Below are 19,022 nucleotides of genomic sequence, written 5' to 3'. Positions count from 1 at the left end.
TAAATATGCGAACTGGTCCGGTCCTAGAAAATATAAAACCCAGACCGGACCGATTATGACCGTTTTTAAAATGGAGGAACCGGTCCAAAACCAAATCGAACCAACCAGTCCAGGCCGGTCCGGACCGATATTTTAGTTTATTTTTACAGCCCTAATTAAGTCCAATTCTCATTAATTAGGAAGAAATCCTACCTGAGTTAAAAGGACTGACGACCCAATTTCTATCAAGTTATTCTATTTTTAAGTCGTGTGTAAAACATACTATCTACATAACTTATATGGTAATATTTGATTTGTAAGATTCTAATTTTAAAATTAATCTTCCAAATCAAATCATGTCATATAAGCATTTTAGTATGTGTGCTCTACATACCGACTTTATAATAGAATCTTTAGTTTCTATAATGTTGTAGCATAAGTAGTTGTTATCGTCGTTATCATTGTTTTGGATCTCGTAACGTACTGGCCGATATTTGCCGTACCGGCCGCTGGGTCGGTACATGTACCATATACATTTTGTATCGGCCCAAATACCGGCTTGTACCGACCTATCAGCCTCAATTTTGGCCTTCAAAAAAATTTTTTTTTTCAAACTACAAGCTTATTTTTTGACCCTCAATTCAGACTAGGCTATTTATAATTTTATATATATATGTATTTATATATAATTTATTCATATATAGACTATTATTTTGTAATATAATTTATATATATTTATATATATAATTTATTCATATATCGACTATCCCGAAACAGTATCGGTACCAAAATATTTCATTCTAGTGTCTTGACCGATACGGCTTCCGGTGCGGTATTCAAAACATTGGTCGTTACTATTTTGACTAACCAGACACCATTTTTCGGTAGATCTAAAAGAGACCATTAGCGGTGGTTTTGGAGACATTCGACGAACCACACAACAATGACCACCATAATAGACCGAGAAAGAGTTTCCGATCACCCCAAAACACACAAAACCGAATGAAAAAAGGGTTTGAATGGTGAAAAACTCAAAAATACAAAACAATATTTTACAAACATAAAACTCCATTTCCAGAACGATCTAAAATCGAAACCTTGATACTAATTTATGGAAGTTATAGTAAAGGGTTGAGAAATTATCTCAACGAGGTAAAGAACCACATCTCCACTTCACTGTAGTGGCAGCTGAATCTTGAGAGAGGAACAAGTTCTCTCTAACCCTAACAACAACAGATAATAGAATCCAATAGATTAACTCTATTATACATAGGGTGAGAGAATGGACTTCTTAATGGTCTAATATTTTGGTCCATCTCATTAGGAACCCAAGACCAATATAAGATCTATGCTATTACATTCCATGTTCATGCAGTCAGGGGCATGTTAAAATGAGTGGAGAATTAGAACAATCAGTTGCATTTATGGGAATGGGAATCTAGCCTTCTAACTTGGTTTCTCATTGAAACAGTGCATAGATCAATGCAATTGAAACATGCTCCAAGACATGTCAAATTTCCAGCAACCAGATTAATTGTTCTTAAGACAACAATTTCTTCAAAACTTTTATAAACTAGTCCAACATGTTCTTAACCTAAGGGATTATTGGATTTTGTCAAAAGATGGAAGAGACAGTAGAATCACATTCGCTTGATCGAACTCATTGTTCTGAACTTTCCCAAATGGCTTGGTTGAGAACTGATAGGGCATAAACAGGAACAAAAACCCTACAATATCCTTTATCCATTCCATTAATTTTGTATATAAGAGCGTAGAGATAACAACTGGATGTATGACTCAACACTGCAACCATGGAATGTGTGTATAATTGTCACTGTCCACGAGAAAAGGTAAGCATCTTTCTCGTTTATTCCAGAGGCTCCAATGTCAATTTTCTGAAGTAGATGGCATTATTATGTAAAGGGTCGAAGGCAAGAAGAAGAGTTTAGAAGGATTTAAAAAAACAATAAATTTTTTTGAATAGATCCCACTTCTTTTCAAGAATATGAATACATGCATAAACTTTGCACGTCTAAGGCCTCGTTTATTTTCACAATTTTTCACAACTTATTTCATCTCATTTAATCTAATTATTATAATTTTTTCGAATTCTCACACAAAATAAAATAAACAATTTAACTTTTTTAAATCTTAAAATAAAAATTATATTAAACAATTATATTTTAACAATATTTTATTTAACTTTTAATTTTAATCTCATCTCATTTTAACAATATTTTATTTAACTTTTAACTTTAATCTCATCTCATTTCATCTGTAAAATCAAACGAAATTTATACAAATTATTTTCTTCTGTTATAACGAAGTCATGATCTAGCAAAAGTTGATGTGATAGTGTATGAAAAGAATTAAACCCCATATGTGGATTAAATATCATATAGCTTTGTGCTGTTAGTGCTTTCTTTTTTAAAAAATAATAAAATAAAATCCGTTTTATGCCACTTTGAATGGGGCGGGGCCTCTAGCAGAACCATGGAGAAGAAGTGGAGAACAGTTCCTTAGAAGCCCATATAAAATCATTCTCACTCACTTTGTTTCCTATATCTTTCGCCTACAAAGGGCCCATATAAATTTTACGTTTATCTTTCACACGGCCCATCTAAAAGAATGAAAAACTTCTGTTTTTTCCCTCTATCAATAGCTCAGTATTTTGTTTATTTTAAAATTAAGTAATGTTCTATACAGTCATGAAATGTATAAGTATTATGTAATTATTTTGAAAAAAAATGAGATTTATTATTAAAAAATTAATTAATTTTTATGTAAATCCCGTATTTATTTATTTTTTTTAAAGTGATTGTACAACACTTGCATACTCACAAGTTCACAACTACAACTATTATTTCTCTTAAAAATTTTTGAAAACCTTAGCCGTTCCTAATCTCACGTTTTAAATAATTTTAATTGAAGTAGTTGAAATATAAAATCACTTATCATGCACATCAAAGATGACAGGAGAAATTAGTTATTCAAACTTTCTGGAATACGAGAGAAGTCGAACCATGCATGTATCATCTTCATTCCTATATATATTCAACTTTTCTTCATGTGAAATGGTGTGGCTATAGCCTAGAGAGCCATAAATTTCTGCATAACCAAAATGTGGAGAAAAAGCCAATTCAAAGTTCAAAGTTCAATCAAATCCATGCATGCTGGAGGCTAATCCAAAGCTGGGGGTTTCTTTCAATGAACGTACATAAGGAAGGAAGCTGCCTCGCAGCTATATATTATTGTCACCATCTGTACGTTATTATTAATGTTATTGTCGTCTGATCTGATCATCACGGAATCCCTACAACTGATGGATGAAACACACATGAAAACAAATACATTATTTGTCAATCGGACACCTCACACTCTGGTCATAAGATCAATACCAAAAGCAAACAACAAAACACAAATTTAAGGAACAATCAAAATTAAGGACTTTTTTCTTCTTAATATCATACGAAAAATTACATGGTAACTCATCTTCAAATTTGAGATAAATTTTGACCCAGAAAGCTGTTTCCATCGTCATGAACCTGATGGTCTTTACTTGGAACCAAGAAATAAACGGTCCTTGTGAATATGTTAGATAGCCATAGAAGACCAAAACACAGATTTGTTTTTTATTTTTTATTTTTATTTTGGATTAAAATGCCCAATATTGTGATGTTATGATCCTAAAGATTAATGTCCAATCGTTTTAGGGTTTTTGAATCTCATTAATAATTGGTATCAGTGCAGAGATTATGTTATGAGTTCGAGTCAAAAGGAAATAATCAATAGACTATGGACGTTGGATTGAGAAGTGTGGTAGAATGTTATAACTTTAAGGATTAAAAGGCTTAACCAAATTAATATTCAACATCTCTTGAATCTTTAACCTAATACATTCAAATACGAAAAATTTTACCCATCATCCCACACGTTAAACATAATTTTTTTTTTCTCTTACAAAATATGTAGTATATAAATGATGAGTAGAATAATTCAATTAGTTTAGAAAGAATAAAACCAAAAATTAAAATTAAAATTAAAAAAATTAAAATTAAGTGTGGTGTGTGAAGATGATGAGTAACAAAACCCTTCAAATACATATCTCAACCTATTTACATTCAAATACATTTCAAGAGAATCTACAAAATACTACTATTCACCTATCAATTTAAATTATCTGAGATCACGTTAGCATTCAAACACAGCTAGAATAACAATTGAGGATGAGATTGTATAAACTCAAAGAACTTGAAATACAATAAAAATTGAAAGGGAAAGACGGAAATTAATAGAGAGAATGAAAGTAAACACAACTTCGAGCATTACTTTGTATTGAAATTGAATTTTATTATGTGTGATCTATATACTAATTTGATTAAGGTACTTTTTTAAATAAAAAAAATTCTAAAACCTTGGTTTTGAAAATAACGAGCCATGTTGATTTATTTATATGGGCCAATCCATTTCTTTCTATTTATTTATTTTTTTTTTAAACAAGCTCCTTAGATCCTTCCTTTTTTCTTTTTCTTAATATTTTTTCAGGAAGTTTTTTCAAGAAGCTAAACGACCTATAGTTTAGAGGTCAATATAATGGAAAAATAAATACGCGTCATTTAGATAGATTATTAAGATGTCGAAGGATTATATCAACACGGTACGTGTGGCATGAGATTTTCATAAACGACAAATGGACTTGATATTGATGAAGTCAAAAGAGTGAAATCATGTTAAAATAAATATGGATTCGAAATAAAATAGGGTTGAACGACGTTGAAAATCTCCCGAGGAAGGCATCATCCGAGGAGGGAATCGACTAACAAAAATTAATATTCTACAATTTAATTAGAATCAGGCCGACTCAATTAATCGCTCTGATATCATAAAAGAAATTAAAATTTAATAAAATAAATAAGAAAAAAAATTAAATTGAAAAAATTATAAGAGATGAAGGAAGAAAGGAAGAGAGAACAAAGGCGGCTCAATTGGGTAGCAGCTACCTAAAGCCCCTACCCCAAGTAAGAATGTAAGATCCCTCAAAAAATGTTTTGTTACTTTCTTTTAAAGAAATAAAGATAGAAGACCCAAAGTTCAAAAAGCATATAAAGAATGTTATGGCTTTAGCTTTCTACCTATGGCCTTTTATACAAATATATAAATTTGGGACACTTAAAATACACAGAAAAAATAAAATATTCTAAAAAAATAGATATCGTATAAAAAAAAAAAAAAAAAAATCCTTTCTTTCTGATTGTAATGTAGCAGATCACCAAGTAAGTAAGAGGAGAAATTCAAACCAAAGAAAAAAAAACATGGATACAAGCCTTCAAGAACCACAGCAATTTCACACAAAAATCATGATTCCTTCTTTCGTACTCATCCTTTCCTCACTTTTTTCCTCGTGTTAGTTAGAATTTAGATGACAAGACATTAGAAAGAGGGCTGTGGTGTCACCCACATGCCGTTTTTGACTTTCTTCCCTTTGCATATTATTCCCAACACACCGAAATCCTTTCTCATCGACAAAGCATCATTTTCCACCCTTTCTCCCTCACTTTTTCTTCGGTACCTATGAACAAAAGAAACCACAAGTTCTGGAAAAAAAATGATAAAGTGAGGTAGCAGGCGCGCAAGCACAGCACAGCACAGCTCATTGGCCACCTTCAGAGGCTGGATGTGTGTGGTCCCTTTTTACTTTGTTGGATGAACAGTGACCATTCTCCCTTGCCGACAAGCCCGATGATCAAATCAAATTAATCATACAACTTATTCAAATGCTTCTGTATAAAACAATGAATATCAAGCTTTACATATATAAAGAATGCAAGTACATGATCAGTACCTCTAATATATATGCTCTTTTCTTCTGTCCCTCATACATGCTAGCTCATTTATACCCGTATCTGTACCATTTCATAAGCTATCTTACAAAAAATAAACCACCTAATCAGTTTCTGTTAATGTAACCTCAAAAAAAAAAAAAAAAAAAAACGGAGAGAATAGTACAAAAGTTTGAAGGGAAAAGAAAAAAGAATGGTGTCACTGTCTTGTCCTCTGTAACCTGGATCCAATCATTTTTAGCTCGAACTTCTTCACAAACCCAGCAGCATCTCTCATTGTGGTGTCCATAACATAAGGGGTTTTGTCGAAAGTGATCCCTGTCGAGTTGATGAGGTTCCTGCATGGTTCACGTCTTACCGCGATGGTTCCATGGTAATGAAAGTATTTGATCCGTCCATTCGTTTTGTAGGTTGTTTTACCAGCAAAGTTTTGCGACATGTGAACCCCCGTGGCATACACATTGCGCGGTTGAATGGCGTATTTGCGGTCCCTCCTAATCCCTTTCTTCACATCTCTATACACAAGCTTCTCAAAACCCCATCTCCTGAAATTCGGCCATCTTCCAAAATTACAAGACAAAAAAGGATGTGAACAAGATGCTTTATTTCAAATGCCAAATGCAGTTGACAAAACAGTTATGACATTGCAGACAATTGATAACTCAGATTGTTTCTGAAAACCCATCTTCTTGGCTTATCTGTTGTTTCCATTAGCCAACGGCTACTAAGGATACTGCGTACTGGATCTGTATATATATCTCATATGGAACCAAACAATCAACCATCCAGCTAAAATCATACATCAATATCACTCCAACGGTAACAGTATACAATATGGGAAGGTTTATCCTAAGACCCAGTACTACCTCTCAATTACCTGTGGCTGTTAATAAGCATTAAAATAAGTTTCCTTTTCATTACACCTGGCAAGACTCTAATCATGTCGTATTTGACCATTTAAAGACTCTTTCGTGTATCTTAATTTTCTGAAGTGTGAAGAGAACACCCTTGATTGACGGCTCCTTCCCAAAAATAAAAGGAGCCTTGTACAAAGATGTGTAATAAATATACTATAATAGGATTTAACAGTAGCCCATATATCAAAAGATGCAATCACTTTAGAACAAAGTTCAAATCCACCCCATTTCCACCTTCCCTAAACCAATGAAGCGAAGGAAGAATCTATTCTGAGACTAAACGAAAGTGTCCATATTTCGAAATAAATAAGGGGAAAAAGAAACAACTTGGTCCCTGAATATGTTCAACATCAATGCAAAAGTACTGTTCCTACCACTCAACCACCATATATAAGATAATTATAATGTGAAACAAAGTAAGATTAAATTAATTCCTAAAAACTGATAACACTGGAAAACAGTCAATTGATCATACGACAAATTAATAAATTATAAACTACAATCTAAACTCTCATACGTGTAAATTTCTTTCAATTGAGCTATTACATGGTCACGCCAATTCAACAAAACTAATTTAATATCTAGAAAAAAAATTCTCATCTGCAGATATATATCAGGTCGATTCAATCATCAAAATTCCAGTATCCAAATTTCAAAGATTTTCTATTAATTAATCCAAGAAATTTCTGTTATTTCTCAGCTAAAATCATGCTAAGAGATCTAAAAGAAACAATTCTCAAGAATACAGAGCATGATGCATGGCATGTACCTGTAGGTTCTGCCGGCAGGTTCGGAGAGGCAGAGCTTACTGCTCATGGGCATCTGCTCAATGGTGAACTGGGTGTATCCGGAAAACGAATCGAGCACCGTCTTGATGGTGCTTTTGGGAGGCACATAGATATATTCATCCACATCAAAGAAGAACATCCACTTAGTCATAAACTTGTACCTGTGCAAGCAATCATTCACCACCATGAACTGGTTGTGATAATATCCGTCGAACCTCTCCTGCTCCTTTATATCTTGCAACGTCACGAAGCCCTTCTCCATCCACGGCCTCAACACCTCCAAAACCTCCTCGTGAACCCCACCCGCGTCGTAAATCACAAAATGCGATCTCTCCCCGAACAATCTCACATGGTACGCTATCCACTCCCTCACTCTCTGGGGACTCAGATTCCCGTACAAGGGCGACCCGCAATACAGATAATCGTACTTGGGCTTTGAAGTAAACAGAGAAAGACTCAAGGATCCGGGAGACTCTGTCAAGGCCTGGATGGTGTCCGTCACGTTGAAGTTGCGGTCACCGCCGCCGGAGGTGGAGGCGTGGATGAGCAATGTTCCGCCGGAGTTCTCGGTGTTGATGGGTTGTGAGAAGGTACAGTTGACGACGACGACGGAGTAGACGTGGCCGTAGCCCCAGTCAGGGAGGATCTTGTAGCCGACAGCGGAGATGGGCTCGGAGGAGTTAAGGTGGGGGATCCACTGGCACTGATATGTCGGCTTGGCGTAGAGGTGGAGGGGCTTGGAAGCTAAGCCGATAATGGCGAAGGTGTTGAGGCCTCCTCTGTAAGCCCCCATGGTGACGAAACTGTAGGCGGCCGCACCGTAAGGATTGAAGCCCCGGTTGATGACGCCATTTTCGAGCGTCCGATCTTCTTGGAGAAGAGGAGGCGGAGCCATAGAAGGTGGTGGTGGTGGAGAAGAAGGAAGTGGGGCCAGTAGGGAAGCAAGTGCTGATGAGGAAGTAGCAATGGGTGGTGGGGCAAGTTGGGTGGTGGTGGTGGTGGTGGGGGAGATGACCCTGGAGATACAGACGCCGAGATCGGAGGTGGAAATGGTGAAACGAGAAGGAAGGAACTGAAGAACCGTGGCAAAAGTACAGAGGATCAAAAGTGCAGTTAACAACAGTTTAACCTCTTTAGCAAAGCTCCAGACTCCAACTACAAACATCTTCTTCTCTTTCTGGTCTTTCTCTTTCCCCAGTTTTTTACTCATGATATGTATTTCAGTCAGTGAAGAAGATGATCAGGAGGAAGAAGAAGAATAACAACAACAAGAAGAAGAAGCCGATGAAGAAGAGTCGGAGAAGGAATCCTCTTCTTCCGCTCGCTCTTTCTGACTGTGTCTGTCGGTCTGACTCTTCCTCTCCAGTGTCTGAAACATTCTATTTCTGCGGTTTAATTATCGTATTTTGTGTTGTGATTGGGGACGTACGGGACAAAGTAAATCCTAATCCCTGTCGTGGTGCATTGTGATTTGTCAAATTCTCTACCCTTAACTTACCATGTGTTTTATATTTTTAGTTTGGGATTATATTTTTATGTAAAAACAAAAAAAAACAAAATAGCATAAAGTATTTTTAAAGAAATAAATTTTATTAAAACAATATAATAGTTTTATATAATGTACATTTTTTAAATAATTTATGCAAAATTTATATAATTGAAGCTTTACAAATAGTTTATTGAGATAAAAAAAATTTATATAAAAAGAAAATATTTTTATTTTTTCATTTATATATATATTCTGATCTCGTACTAAAAGCAAGTGACTTGTTTACATTTTAAGCAAAGATATTTTAAAAAGGTATATATTTTTAAATGATTTTATGAATGTGATTGATACCATGTCTTTATGTCTTTGGGAACTTTCTTGTGATATAACAATTCCTCAAATAAAATTATGAGCAGTGAGGTTGGACAGAATTATCGTTGAAATAAGTAAAATATAAGTTAAGAGTCTGATAATCTCATAGCATATGATCACATCTTTCAAATAAAAAATCTGAATTTAAAACTCAACTTATAAAAAATAAATAAGTAAAACATAAAAAAAAAATGAATTAAAGAGAGATTAACAGGGGAAGGGCATAATTAGCATGAATTACTGATTACAATAATGTCAAAAGTGACTGCATTTAGACAAAAAAAAGCCGTGTCAAAATTCACGCCAAAAGAAGTTGTCCGAGTCTCCTGTTTTCAAACAATTCATTGCTAAGATGCCCCTTACATTGTTCAATATTTTTCAACATTCTACCATCGGCCTTCGGGTATGTTTTGGAAAGCATCTTAAGCCGACGGCCAAAATATCCCATCTCATTATCTGAATTTTTAAATTAAAGAGGGGCCAGAACTGAGAATATCAGGTCCGTTTGGGAATTTTCGATAAAAGATTTGGGCGCTGAATGCAAATAGAAATAGCGGTGATACGTGGCCTAAGTAGGGACGTCTGCCTGTCTGTCCAACCGCCCGGTCTGTCTTTGCCCACAAACAAAGTAAAACGACAACGCCAGTGGAACCCTTCTTTTTATTAAAAAACAATTATATTCAATATCGGTGCGACGCGTGTTCAGTTGTGCCACCTGGACCCCTGCTAGACTCGCATGTTTCAATCAAGCGGAATTGAATTGACCACCCATTCTGTACATTTTTAAATGCACCGAAATATATTTACCAAACAAATATCAAACGACATGCTAATCTAGATTAAAAAACAAAAAAACAAAAATTTGTAATTTTTTATAATTATTCATTTTCTATGTATACCTATATGTAAGGCATTTTATTTTTTTTCTTTTATTTTAAAAAATAGATGGCTTAGAAATTCTTCGTGAAACTTTAGAACCTCAAAATGAGAAAAAAGAAAGATATAAAAGTACAACATCTACAAAAGAATCTTATAAAAGTAAATGCAACTGATGTATTTTCATACGAGATGATAGATATATTTTTATAATAAAAAAAATTATAATCTGACATACTACATTAAATTATATTAATTTATAAGTTTAAACGTTACTAAAAAAAAACTATACCATCAAGCTATCAGGTTCTTAGCAGGAAATGACATTTTCAATTTCAAGTTTTAGTTTAATGTCAAAGATCAGCATTTAATTTGGACAAAAATGTACAATATTTTGGACACATAAGTGAGAATGGGATAAGATGTAAGGACGCTGCTGATTAATATAGGCTGTCCCTAAACTAAAGTTTAAGTATGCCTCAACAACTTTATGCTAGCATTTACAAAAAGAATGGTGATACTAGTATTTATTATTGAAATAATGATGTTTAGGTCCAGCTCATGCTATACCATGTATCCATGCTACTGCCATAATTGAATGGGACCGACACAAGAAACAAGGAAAAAGTGTCTGCTTTTTAAAGAACAATCCTTATAATTCACCCTATGAAAATTACAAGACATTTTTTGAGAATTGGGATGCAGTTAAGCTTCCTCGGATAAATATCAATCGGTTAGAAGTGAAAATGCAAGTATGACATTACCAGTTTTGTCAAGTCATGAGTATTAGGGATGGTAATTTGTATTCGTGGATCGTGCTCATCTTGTGTCAAGTCATGAGTATTAAATTATATGAGTCAATCCGAATATGATTTGTTTAATTAAATGATTAGACCCTAAAACAAAGGTGTGCATGTAACCCAAGCACCCACTGAATCTGATTGTGCTAACCCGAACCGAACCGTATTTTTATCGGGTATTACTTGAGCGGATCTCCAACATGACTAAATTAATGGGTTTATTAATTGGTAACAACTCGTCTGAGAGTTCCTCAAACCCTAACCAGTTGCTTACTTAGTCCTTGGACTTGGTCCCCGCTGCGAAGCTTCCGCATTCATCTTATCAATCTTACCTTCACCACCATATCAGAATTCAGCAACAAAAATATTACAGAAAAATCAAGAGTAAAAAAATAGAACTTGAAATCAACATAGAGGATGAAATGGAAAAAGTTAAAACTCGCAACCAAAAGCCAACAATGTAGCAAAATCTCGCTAACTATGCTCAATCTTGATGCAGCAAGGTGCTGAAGATACCCTCGATTTGTCACATTGAGAAAGACGTAAATACACTCAATTCCTAAGAAGATGACTTGCATGGAGATACAATTTAGTACTTAACCTTTGACCAATTTTGTTTAGATGTCCCCATGTCAGGTGCCATCCTCAATAGCATCAACACTCGTCTCGACGCTCGTACTGTCTCCGTACTCCTGCGCCATGGTCAGTCCAAGCTCATCTTTGTCAACTCTCTCTCTCGCTCTTTTTTCTTGCAGACCATCTCTTTCCTTCTACCCAATACCCCATGCCCTCTTCTCGTCCACCATAAATTAAATTCCTTAGCAATTGTCTTGGAGCCCCCGAGTGGAGAGAGAAGCAAAAAATGATGAATTTTTTTGAGCTTGCTATGCAGAGAAGAGAAGAGAAGAGTCTAGAAGATGCCATTAGACACTGCTATTTACAAATTTGCTTCTTTGCCTTCAGCGTAGCGTTACTCGAGCTAGACGCCGCCGTTTACAGATCTACTGCCACCGCCGTTGCTGCTAGTGTTGGGCAGGTCAAGGCTTAGTGATGCCTCACCTTCTCAGTGAGATCTTCTCTTTCGATCCCAAGACGAATTCTCCTTCGATGCCTTAAACTGAATCAGTTTTCGTTTCTCTTGTTTTTTTTGAAAAAAATGTAAGTTTTTGTTTCTGAAAGTATGGAGAAGGAGAACAACTTTTTTTTAAAGGTCGGGTCATACGGGTTCGACCCGGTTTGCTTTATTTGGGTCGAGTCGGTTCGGGTTGGGGCTTTATGATGAGGGTTATAGGTCGGGTCGGGTGCAAACCTGGCTTTACCAGGTAGGGTTGCAGACCTACTCTAAAATTCAAACACGACCTATATAAATAACGAGTGACAAGAAATAACCCCCTTAACTCATTTAGTAATTAACTTCTATTGGATTAATCTGGACACGATTTATTTAACCTATTTAAACCCGTTTCAACATCTTTAACCCCCTTTAATATAAATGATTTGAGCTAACATGTATATTTATTTTTTAATCCAATTAATATAAATTTTATATATAATACAAAAATAATTATATAAATCATTCATAATTACAACTAAATTCATGATCAAATATTATCAATATCCAAACTAATAATATATAAGAAAATTAATATTTTTATATAATAAAATTAGATATTAACAAAATAGTTTAAAAGTTTGATATATTAAGTAGTAAGAGAAAATCTTAAAAATGGATATGGTGTAAATAAGACACAATTTGGATAGACAGTTCAGATGAAATGAGATGAGATATTTTAAAATCCTGTTTGAATTGAGAGTTGAAATGAGATGAGATGAGTTGAGATGAAAGTTGAATAAAATATTGTTATAATATTTTTTTTAATATTATTATTATTATGAGATTTGAAAAATTAGAATTGTTTATTATATTTTATGTGAAAATTTAGAAAAATTATAATGATGAGATGAAATGACTTGAAATCATTTCTCGATCCAAAAGGGGCTAAATAGTAGTGAGATCTTTTGAGTTAAGATGTGATAAGATAGTTTGTAAAAAAATGTATGTTTGGATAGTGAGATGAGATGATGTAGTTTTTAATTTTTGGGATTTGAAAAAAATGTGAATCCCACTGTTTTATGAGTACATGAATCGTGCACTGTTAATGTACTGTTCACATACTGTTACGTCAGTTTGACATTGTTCACGCACTGTTCATTTCAATTTTCACTGTTTTATACTATTTATTTATTGGTTATTTAAGTCAATATTTTCAAGACTTTAGAGTACTCTCATTGGATTAGTTTAAAGTTAAATTCAATGAGTATTTAGCTATTAAAGAGTAAAATATGCTCATATTGGATTAGTCAAATTCCAAATATTTGAAATTTAACTACAGTGACTTTCAAAAGTTTTTTCAAATTTGAAGGTTACTATACATACATCAAATACATATTTTATTAATTATTTCTCTCTCTCTTTCTTTCTATCACATATTTTATTACAATTAATATATTAATTTGACTTAGTAATATATTAATTTAATAAGAACATAATTATTAATTAACATATAATAAGTAGAATAGTAAAATATGATAAAATTAAATAAATTAATAATTAAAAAAATTAAATATTTTTGAAATTATTAGTTATTCATTACCATATAATGAATAAATATATAATCTAATGTGGAGATTTGATGTGAATAATTAAAATTAAATTTATCTTATATTATTTTATTAATATATAATGAAAAAATAGATATTCCAATGCAGAGATTTATGTAAATAGAATAGTCAAAAGTTAAATTTCTCTTACATTCATCAAAACTGTCCTTTAACTTTGATTAATCCAATGAGAGTGCTTTAAGAGATGAAATATTGTGGTTGGATAGTCAAAATTATTGTACGGTACAACTCTAGATAAGATATTTTCATCTGCATTGGCTAACAAATGAAACACTAAGATTTTGACACCATCCAATAGGAGATCAACACATCACTAAAAAAAAAAAAATCTCAACAACAAAAAAGTAATAAAATTTAAAAATAAAACTTATTGGAGTTGATTCGCGTCTTGTTAAATCAACTCATTTTAATTCAAACTGATTTATATCTTCAGTTAATTTCAATTATTTTCAATCGAATCGAATTCATCAATGATTCACCCACAACCCCAATCGTGCGTAAGAGTTAAGATTGTATAATCACGTATGAAGTGACACTTGCTTCTTGTAATTCGAACAACGTCTATTCCGCTATGTTTGTCGCAATTACTTTGACCTTTTGTTCTTTTCTGTGTGGTGATACTGCACACTGTGGAGGAGGCAGCATAAACGGTGCAGCTGCCCCCGCGTGTGCTAACTAGGTTTTGTAATTTTAATTTCTGTGGTGGAAACTAAGCTTAATAATATGATACGATCTCTAAACTTATAATATGAAATTAATGGATTTAAATTTATTGTTATTGATTTGAGGTCAAAATGAATTGACTAGTTAAGACATGATTTATAAATAAATCAATAATATGATAACTTCCTTAATCCGAAATCAATCTATTTTAACTCGTTTAGAATTTATTTTAAAATTAAAATTTTATTATTATTAAGTTATAATATTTTCATATTGATATTTATCAGTATATTGATATTTTTATTGTTCATATTATAGTTTTATACCTATATTCATATTTGTTATTGTATAGTTTATAATATTAATTTTATTATATGTTAAAATTTGAAAAATATTGATATATATTTTTTAAGATATTGTGATTATTAATAAATATTTATTTTAACTTTTATGTAAAATTATATTAATTAAGTAAAATGAGTTACTTGTTTTAGTTCATCTCATTTACATAAAATAAACGAGTTTTTAAATGAATTGTATCGAGTTAACATATTTCTAATTAATTATTAAACGGGTTAAAATGAATAACACGACACATGTTATCTAAATGAGATGAATTAAGATTCAAAATATTGACATGTTTAACTTAACAGGTTTGGTTTAGATTGACCTATATAATTGAATATTCATGACTTAACACGACACAATCACCACCCGAAAACACAATTTGTCACCCCTAGTGAGAACCCATGAAAGACAATTACAGCATTGTTTAAGTAGCTTATTGTTACAGTGCAGATATCGTAATTATTTAAATAAAATTGGATAGGATTAACACTCCAGTAAAAATATAATTATGAGTTAATTGTGATCTGCATCAACATGCATGCAAGTAGAGCTGAGGCTAAAATACACCAGGCACAAAGTGAATTTGGGTGTAGAATGTAGATTGTCAGAGCAATTCCTACTTTTTCTAACTGCAAGGCCAGACCATACTTCTGCAGGAGATGGAAAACCTGCAAAGCTTCATGACTTGGATCATCCAAATATCAAATTTAACTTTTTACATTACCAAAATCAAATGAACACCCAATTTAGAGCTTTTATAGAAAACCAAAACCACCGCAGACAAGCATAAAGAAGTGTGTCAAATAATGTTCAAGATAGAAATCTTAGAAACTAAATTATAGGTATCAAACATGATAAACGGGGGAACATAATTAGAGCATGAAATATGAAGCTAAGTGGTCCGGACTACCATGAAAATAACAATCTCAATGTTATTTTCAACCATATCGAATTTAAGCTGTGGTTGCACCTTGGGCAGCAAGCCTCTTCCTGGCTTCTTCAATGATGGACAGCTTGATTCCCTTACCCTTGGGAAGGGATACCCACGGCTTCGTCCCCTTGCCAATGGTATACACATTGCTCAAACGAGTTGCAAATTCATGACCTGTGGCATCCTGGACGTGAATTGTCTCGAAGCTTCCCTTCTGCTTCTCTCTGCTCTTTATTACACCAACACGGCCCCTGTTCCTTCCACCAGTCACCATGACCACATTCCCCACATCAAACTTGATGAAGTCAGCAATCTTGTTGCTCTCCAAATCAAGCTTGATGGTGTCATTGGCCTTGATGAGAGGGTCTGGGTAGCGGATGGTTCGCCCATCATAGGTGTTCAGATATGGGATGCCTTTTTGCCCAAACTGCACAGACCTGACTTTGCAGAGCTTAAACTGCAGAGTAGATGCTTTCAGATCAGAATAAACCTAACAGGAAACGTTTGAACCCCATCTTCACCCCAAAAATAAATTGAACAAAAAGTAGAAACATGTTGATCGTCCCCAAAAGACTGATTATTTTTTAGCAACCAAAAGACTGGTTATTATTTCACAAATACCATGTGATCTCCGAAAATATCTCACACAAATTCCTGATATCCTGTACCCATGCAAAGTTAAATGATGTACAGTTATCAACAATTTTGGGATGCAAAATAGCTGGGCAGATGATGTTTCACACATTACTTTCATCTATTACATACAACAGTGATATTTATTCCCACTGAATCATGCAACTTCCATTTGTTGTTATATCTGTTATAGATCTAGATTAATTTCCTCAGCGGCAAAAGATAATCTCGAGAATTTATTTGAGTGACTGAAGAAAATAACCTTTGCCTCATCATCTCTGATTGAGTGCAGACGGAAACGGCCCTTAGTGTCATAGAGGAGGCGGAAATTCTCATTGGTTTTAGGGATTGAAACAACATCTGTCAGAGAAAGACAGAATGTAAGAAAAATAATTACATCAGAGAAGATAATTCTAAAAACAAAGAAATATTGAACAACTAAAGTTGAAATGAAACATTGATAACCCTCAATACCAAATTGTGAATCAAGCCACTTTTCCCCCTTTTCTGAACATAAATTCAGCCACTCACCAATCAGATTGGTCAAGTCATGGAAAATTTGCGTGATAAGGTTATACCTTTTGGTTTCCCAAGAGTGGCATAACACATAGTACACACGAGACTGAAAACCCAAATAAAATGCTATTGCAAAATGTGTTTCTATATATAAATATATTTTGAACATTCTCTTACACAGCATCTACCAATTAGTAACTGCATGATGTAGATGCCTTTGGCCTAGTGGCAATAGCATCTACTGATAAATATAACTACAAATCGCAAGAGAATATGAACATAGACATTTACATCATACCAACTTCTGTGCTTGTGACTATTCCGCCCATGAAAAATTAATTTTCAATAAGTACATGAAAAATTAATGTGCTAAATTGATAGAAAAATGAATATAATAGTTCAGATAAGGTTATGATGCGCATACCCATGAAACCTGCAGGATATGTCTTATCTGTCCTAACCTTGCCATCAACCAGAACATGTCGTTGCATCAATATGGAAATGACCTCACGGTATGTGAGAGCATATTTCAAACGGTTACGCAAGATAAGGATCAAAGGCAGGCATTCCCTGGATTTGTGAGGTCCAGATGAAGGCTTTGGAGCCTAGAAAAGAAAGAATATAATGATTAAAAATGACCAATGCCAAAAATATGCAAATGAGAGATAGGACAAAGGGAAAAAAATCATTCCAGGGGAAACCAGGTACAAAGTTTTACTTACAAATGCACCACCAAGTTTGTCCAGCATCCAATGCTTAGGGGCATTGAGCCTCTTCAAATGCTTCTTCAAACCTCTAGCCTGTTGTAGACACACGCACAGAGAAAAATGGATTAAGTTAGACAACCAAATAAATGCAGCATATTTCAGCAAGGCAATCCACCCAATATGCTTACATGTCTCACTACAAGGCCACACTATTTTTTCTGAATTTATGGTTGGGCAACACGCACAGCCATATAGGCAAATAACGATACCCGCTTACAAGACACAATCATATATCAAATGCTCCATTCTTTGTCTATGCTTTCTCCCAGACCCAACAAGTTAAGTGACTTCTAAAGATTTAAGTATAATAAAACAGAAAAATCCCCAGGTAAAGGAAAAGTAAATCTATTATCAAATGCGTTCACAATCAACATTAAACAATTTTTATTTGTTCCCATAAAAATAACTTGAGGTCTGCAATTAGTGAGTTGTGGAAATTAAGTGATGTTGTCTAGAGATTTAGATAGTTGATGTATTTCACCTATCAAAAACAGAAATATAGTTGATAAAATTTTAACTTCTAGCTGTAGACAGGTTCCAATCTTTTCAATAATGGTGTTTGGGCCATTTGATAACGTACTCTATTTTCATAGTTGCTCAAACTTAATTATAAATCTTTTGAAATTTCGCAAACAGGTAGAAAGTTCACATTTTAGCCACAACACTGCCCATTTGTGGGTTTAAATTTTTGGGATTCACACATTCCGCAAACAGTAAGTTCGGATCAACTAAAATTAGAGACGGGGGGTCAAGATGTAAGAAATCTAACAAACATGAGAACCTATAAAAAAAATGAACTGTTATCTTTAATCAATCCAATTGAATATAGCTAAAACAAATCTTTCTTAGATTCAATGCAGATGATCTAGCAGGTGCTACTTGCGCATCAAAGTTTTTCAAGTACATGCCAGTGCCTGATTTTATTGTAACTAGCACAAGAACAGGGTATTCCATATGAAGTTATTGAGACCGAGGGAGAAAAAAAGATAGCTTGGTCCATTTCGAATGGCCACAAACCACAAACTACAGCAACATGAAGAAGAAGAAGAAGAAGAAAAAGACGAAGAGTGATTTGCAAACCATTTTGTGGGGGAAGTAGTAGCAAATCCGCCGCCTCCACTGCTCTCTCTCTCTCTATGCTCTCCGTCACTGCAAAGCCAACCTTGAATTAAGAAAGAGGTATAGCCGCATATAAGAGTTATTGTGAGGAAACCCTAACCTAATGGAAAGTGTTTGGATCATGGCGTTCGGGTTGGGCCTACCCAAGCAGGCCCACTCAATGTGCTATTCAGTGGACTTGCATCTGTGTACTGTACATGTGAATAAAAATGTTCTCTTATTTAATATAATAAAAGGACTTTCATAAACTTTATTGCTTTTTTATGGATTGTTAAAGGAAGAAAAAGGGTGAAAATCAAAAT

At 33.9% G+C, this 19,022-nt stretch overlaps 2 protein-coding genes across 4 annotated transcripts; both read right to left on the bottom strand.

The window, feature by feature from the left end:
• Window positions 1-5,235: 5,235 nt before the first annotated feature.
• On the bottom strand, window positions 5,236-8,910 carry LOC108993928 (galactan beta-1,4-galactosyltransferase GALS3). Of its 3 annotated transcripts, XR_004801102.1 has the most exons (3): window positions 7,506-8,910; window positions 5,822-6,379; window positions 5,236-5,702 (listed from the first exon to the last, which is right to left on the bottom strand). XR_004801102.1 is itself a non-coding variant. In XM_035688136.1 (2 exons), the coding sequence occupies exons 1-2, from the start codon at window positions 8,732-8,734 to the stop codon at window positions 6,019-6,021; spliced, it is 1,590 nt and encodes a 529-aa protein (XP_035544029.1). In that variant the 5' UTR covers window positions 8,735-8,910; the 3' UTR covers window positions 5,768-6,018. The 3 variants fall into 3 exon arrangements, 2 of the variants coding, with proteins under 2 accessions (XP_035544029.1, XP_018824528.2); XM_035688136.1 differs by lacking the exon at window positions 5,236-5,702 and having other exon boundaries at window positions 5,768-6,379; XM_018968983.2 differs by lacking the exon at window positions 5,236-5,702 and having other exon boundaries at window positions 5,768-6,364; window positions 7,506-8,909.
• Window positions 8,911-15,483: 6,573 nt separating this feature from the next.
• Window positions 15,484-18,809, bottom strand: LOC108993916 (40S ribosomal protein S4-1-like). Its single transcript, XM_018968970.2, has 5 exons — window positions 18,682-18,809; window positions 17,557-17,634; window positions 17,259-17,439; window positions 16,581-16,678; window positions 15,484-16,142 (listed from the first exon to the last, which is right to left on the bottom strand). Exons 1-5 carry the CDS (start codon window positions 18,682-18,684, stop codon window positions 15,708-15,710), a joined length of 795 nt encoding a protein of 264 aa, XP_018824515.1. The 5' UTR covers window positions 18,685-18,809; the 3' UTR covers window positions 15,484-15,707.
• Window positions 18,810-19,022: the final 213 nt, after the last annotated feature.

The sequence above is a fragment of the Juglans regia genome, chromosome 3, assembly GCF_001411555.2.
Source record: "Juglans regia cultivar Chandler chromosome 3, Walnut 2.0, whole genome shotgun sequence".
Classification (NCBI taxonomy): Eukaryota; Viridiplantae; Streptophyta; class Magnoliopsida; order Fagales; family Juglandaceae; genus Juglans; species Juglans regia.
The sequence above is the reverse complement of the archived record's forward strand: the minus strand, read 5'-3'. Positions and strand labels throughout refer to the sequence as shown.

Excerpts from the sequence above, each read along its gene's own strand:
- LOC108993928 (XM_035688136.1), bottom strand. The coding sequence starts at position 8,734 with ATGAGTAAAAAACTGGGGAAAGAGAAAGACCAGAAAGAGAAGAAGATG. Across the intron at positions 6,380-7,505 it reads CCTGCCGGCAGAACCTACAG|ATGGCCGAATTTCAGGAGAT; the intron begins GTACATGCCATG and ends TAATTTTGGAAG.
- LOC108993916 (XM_018968970.2), bottom strand. Across the intron at positions 17,440-17,556 it reads ACAAACTTGGTGGTGCATTT|GCTCCAAAGCCTTCATCTGG; the intron begins GTAAGTAAAACT and ends TTTCTTTTCTAG. Across the intron at positions 16,679-17,258 it reads ATATCCTGCAGGTTTCATGG|ATGTTGTTTCAATCCCTAAA; the intron begins GTATGCGCATCA and ends TTTCTCTGACAG.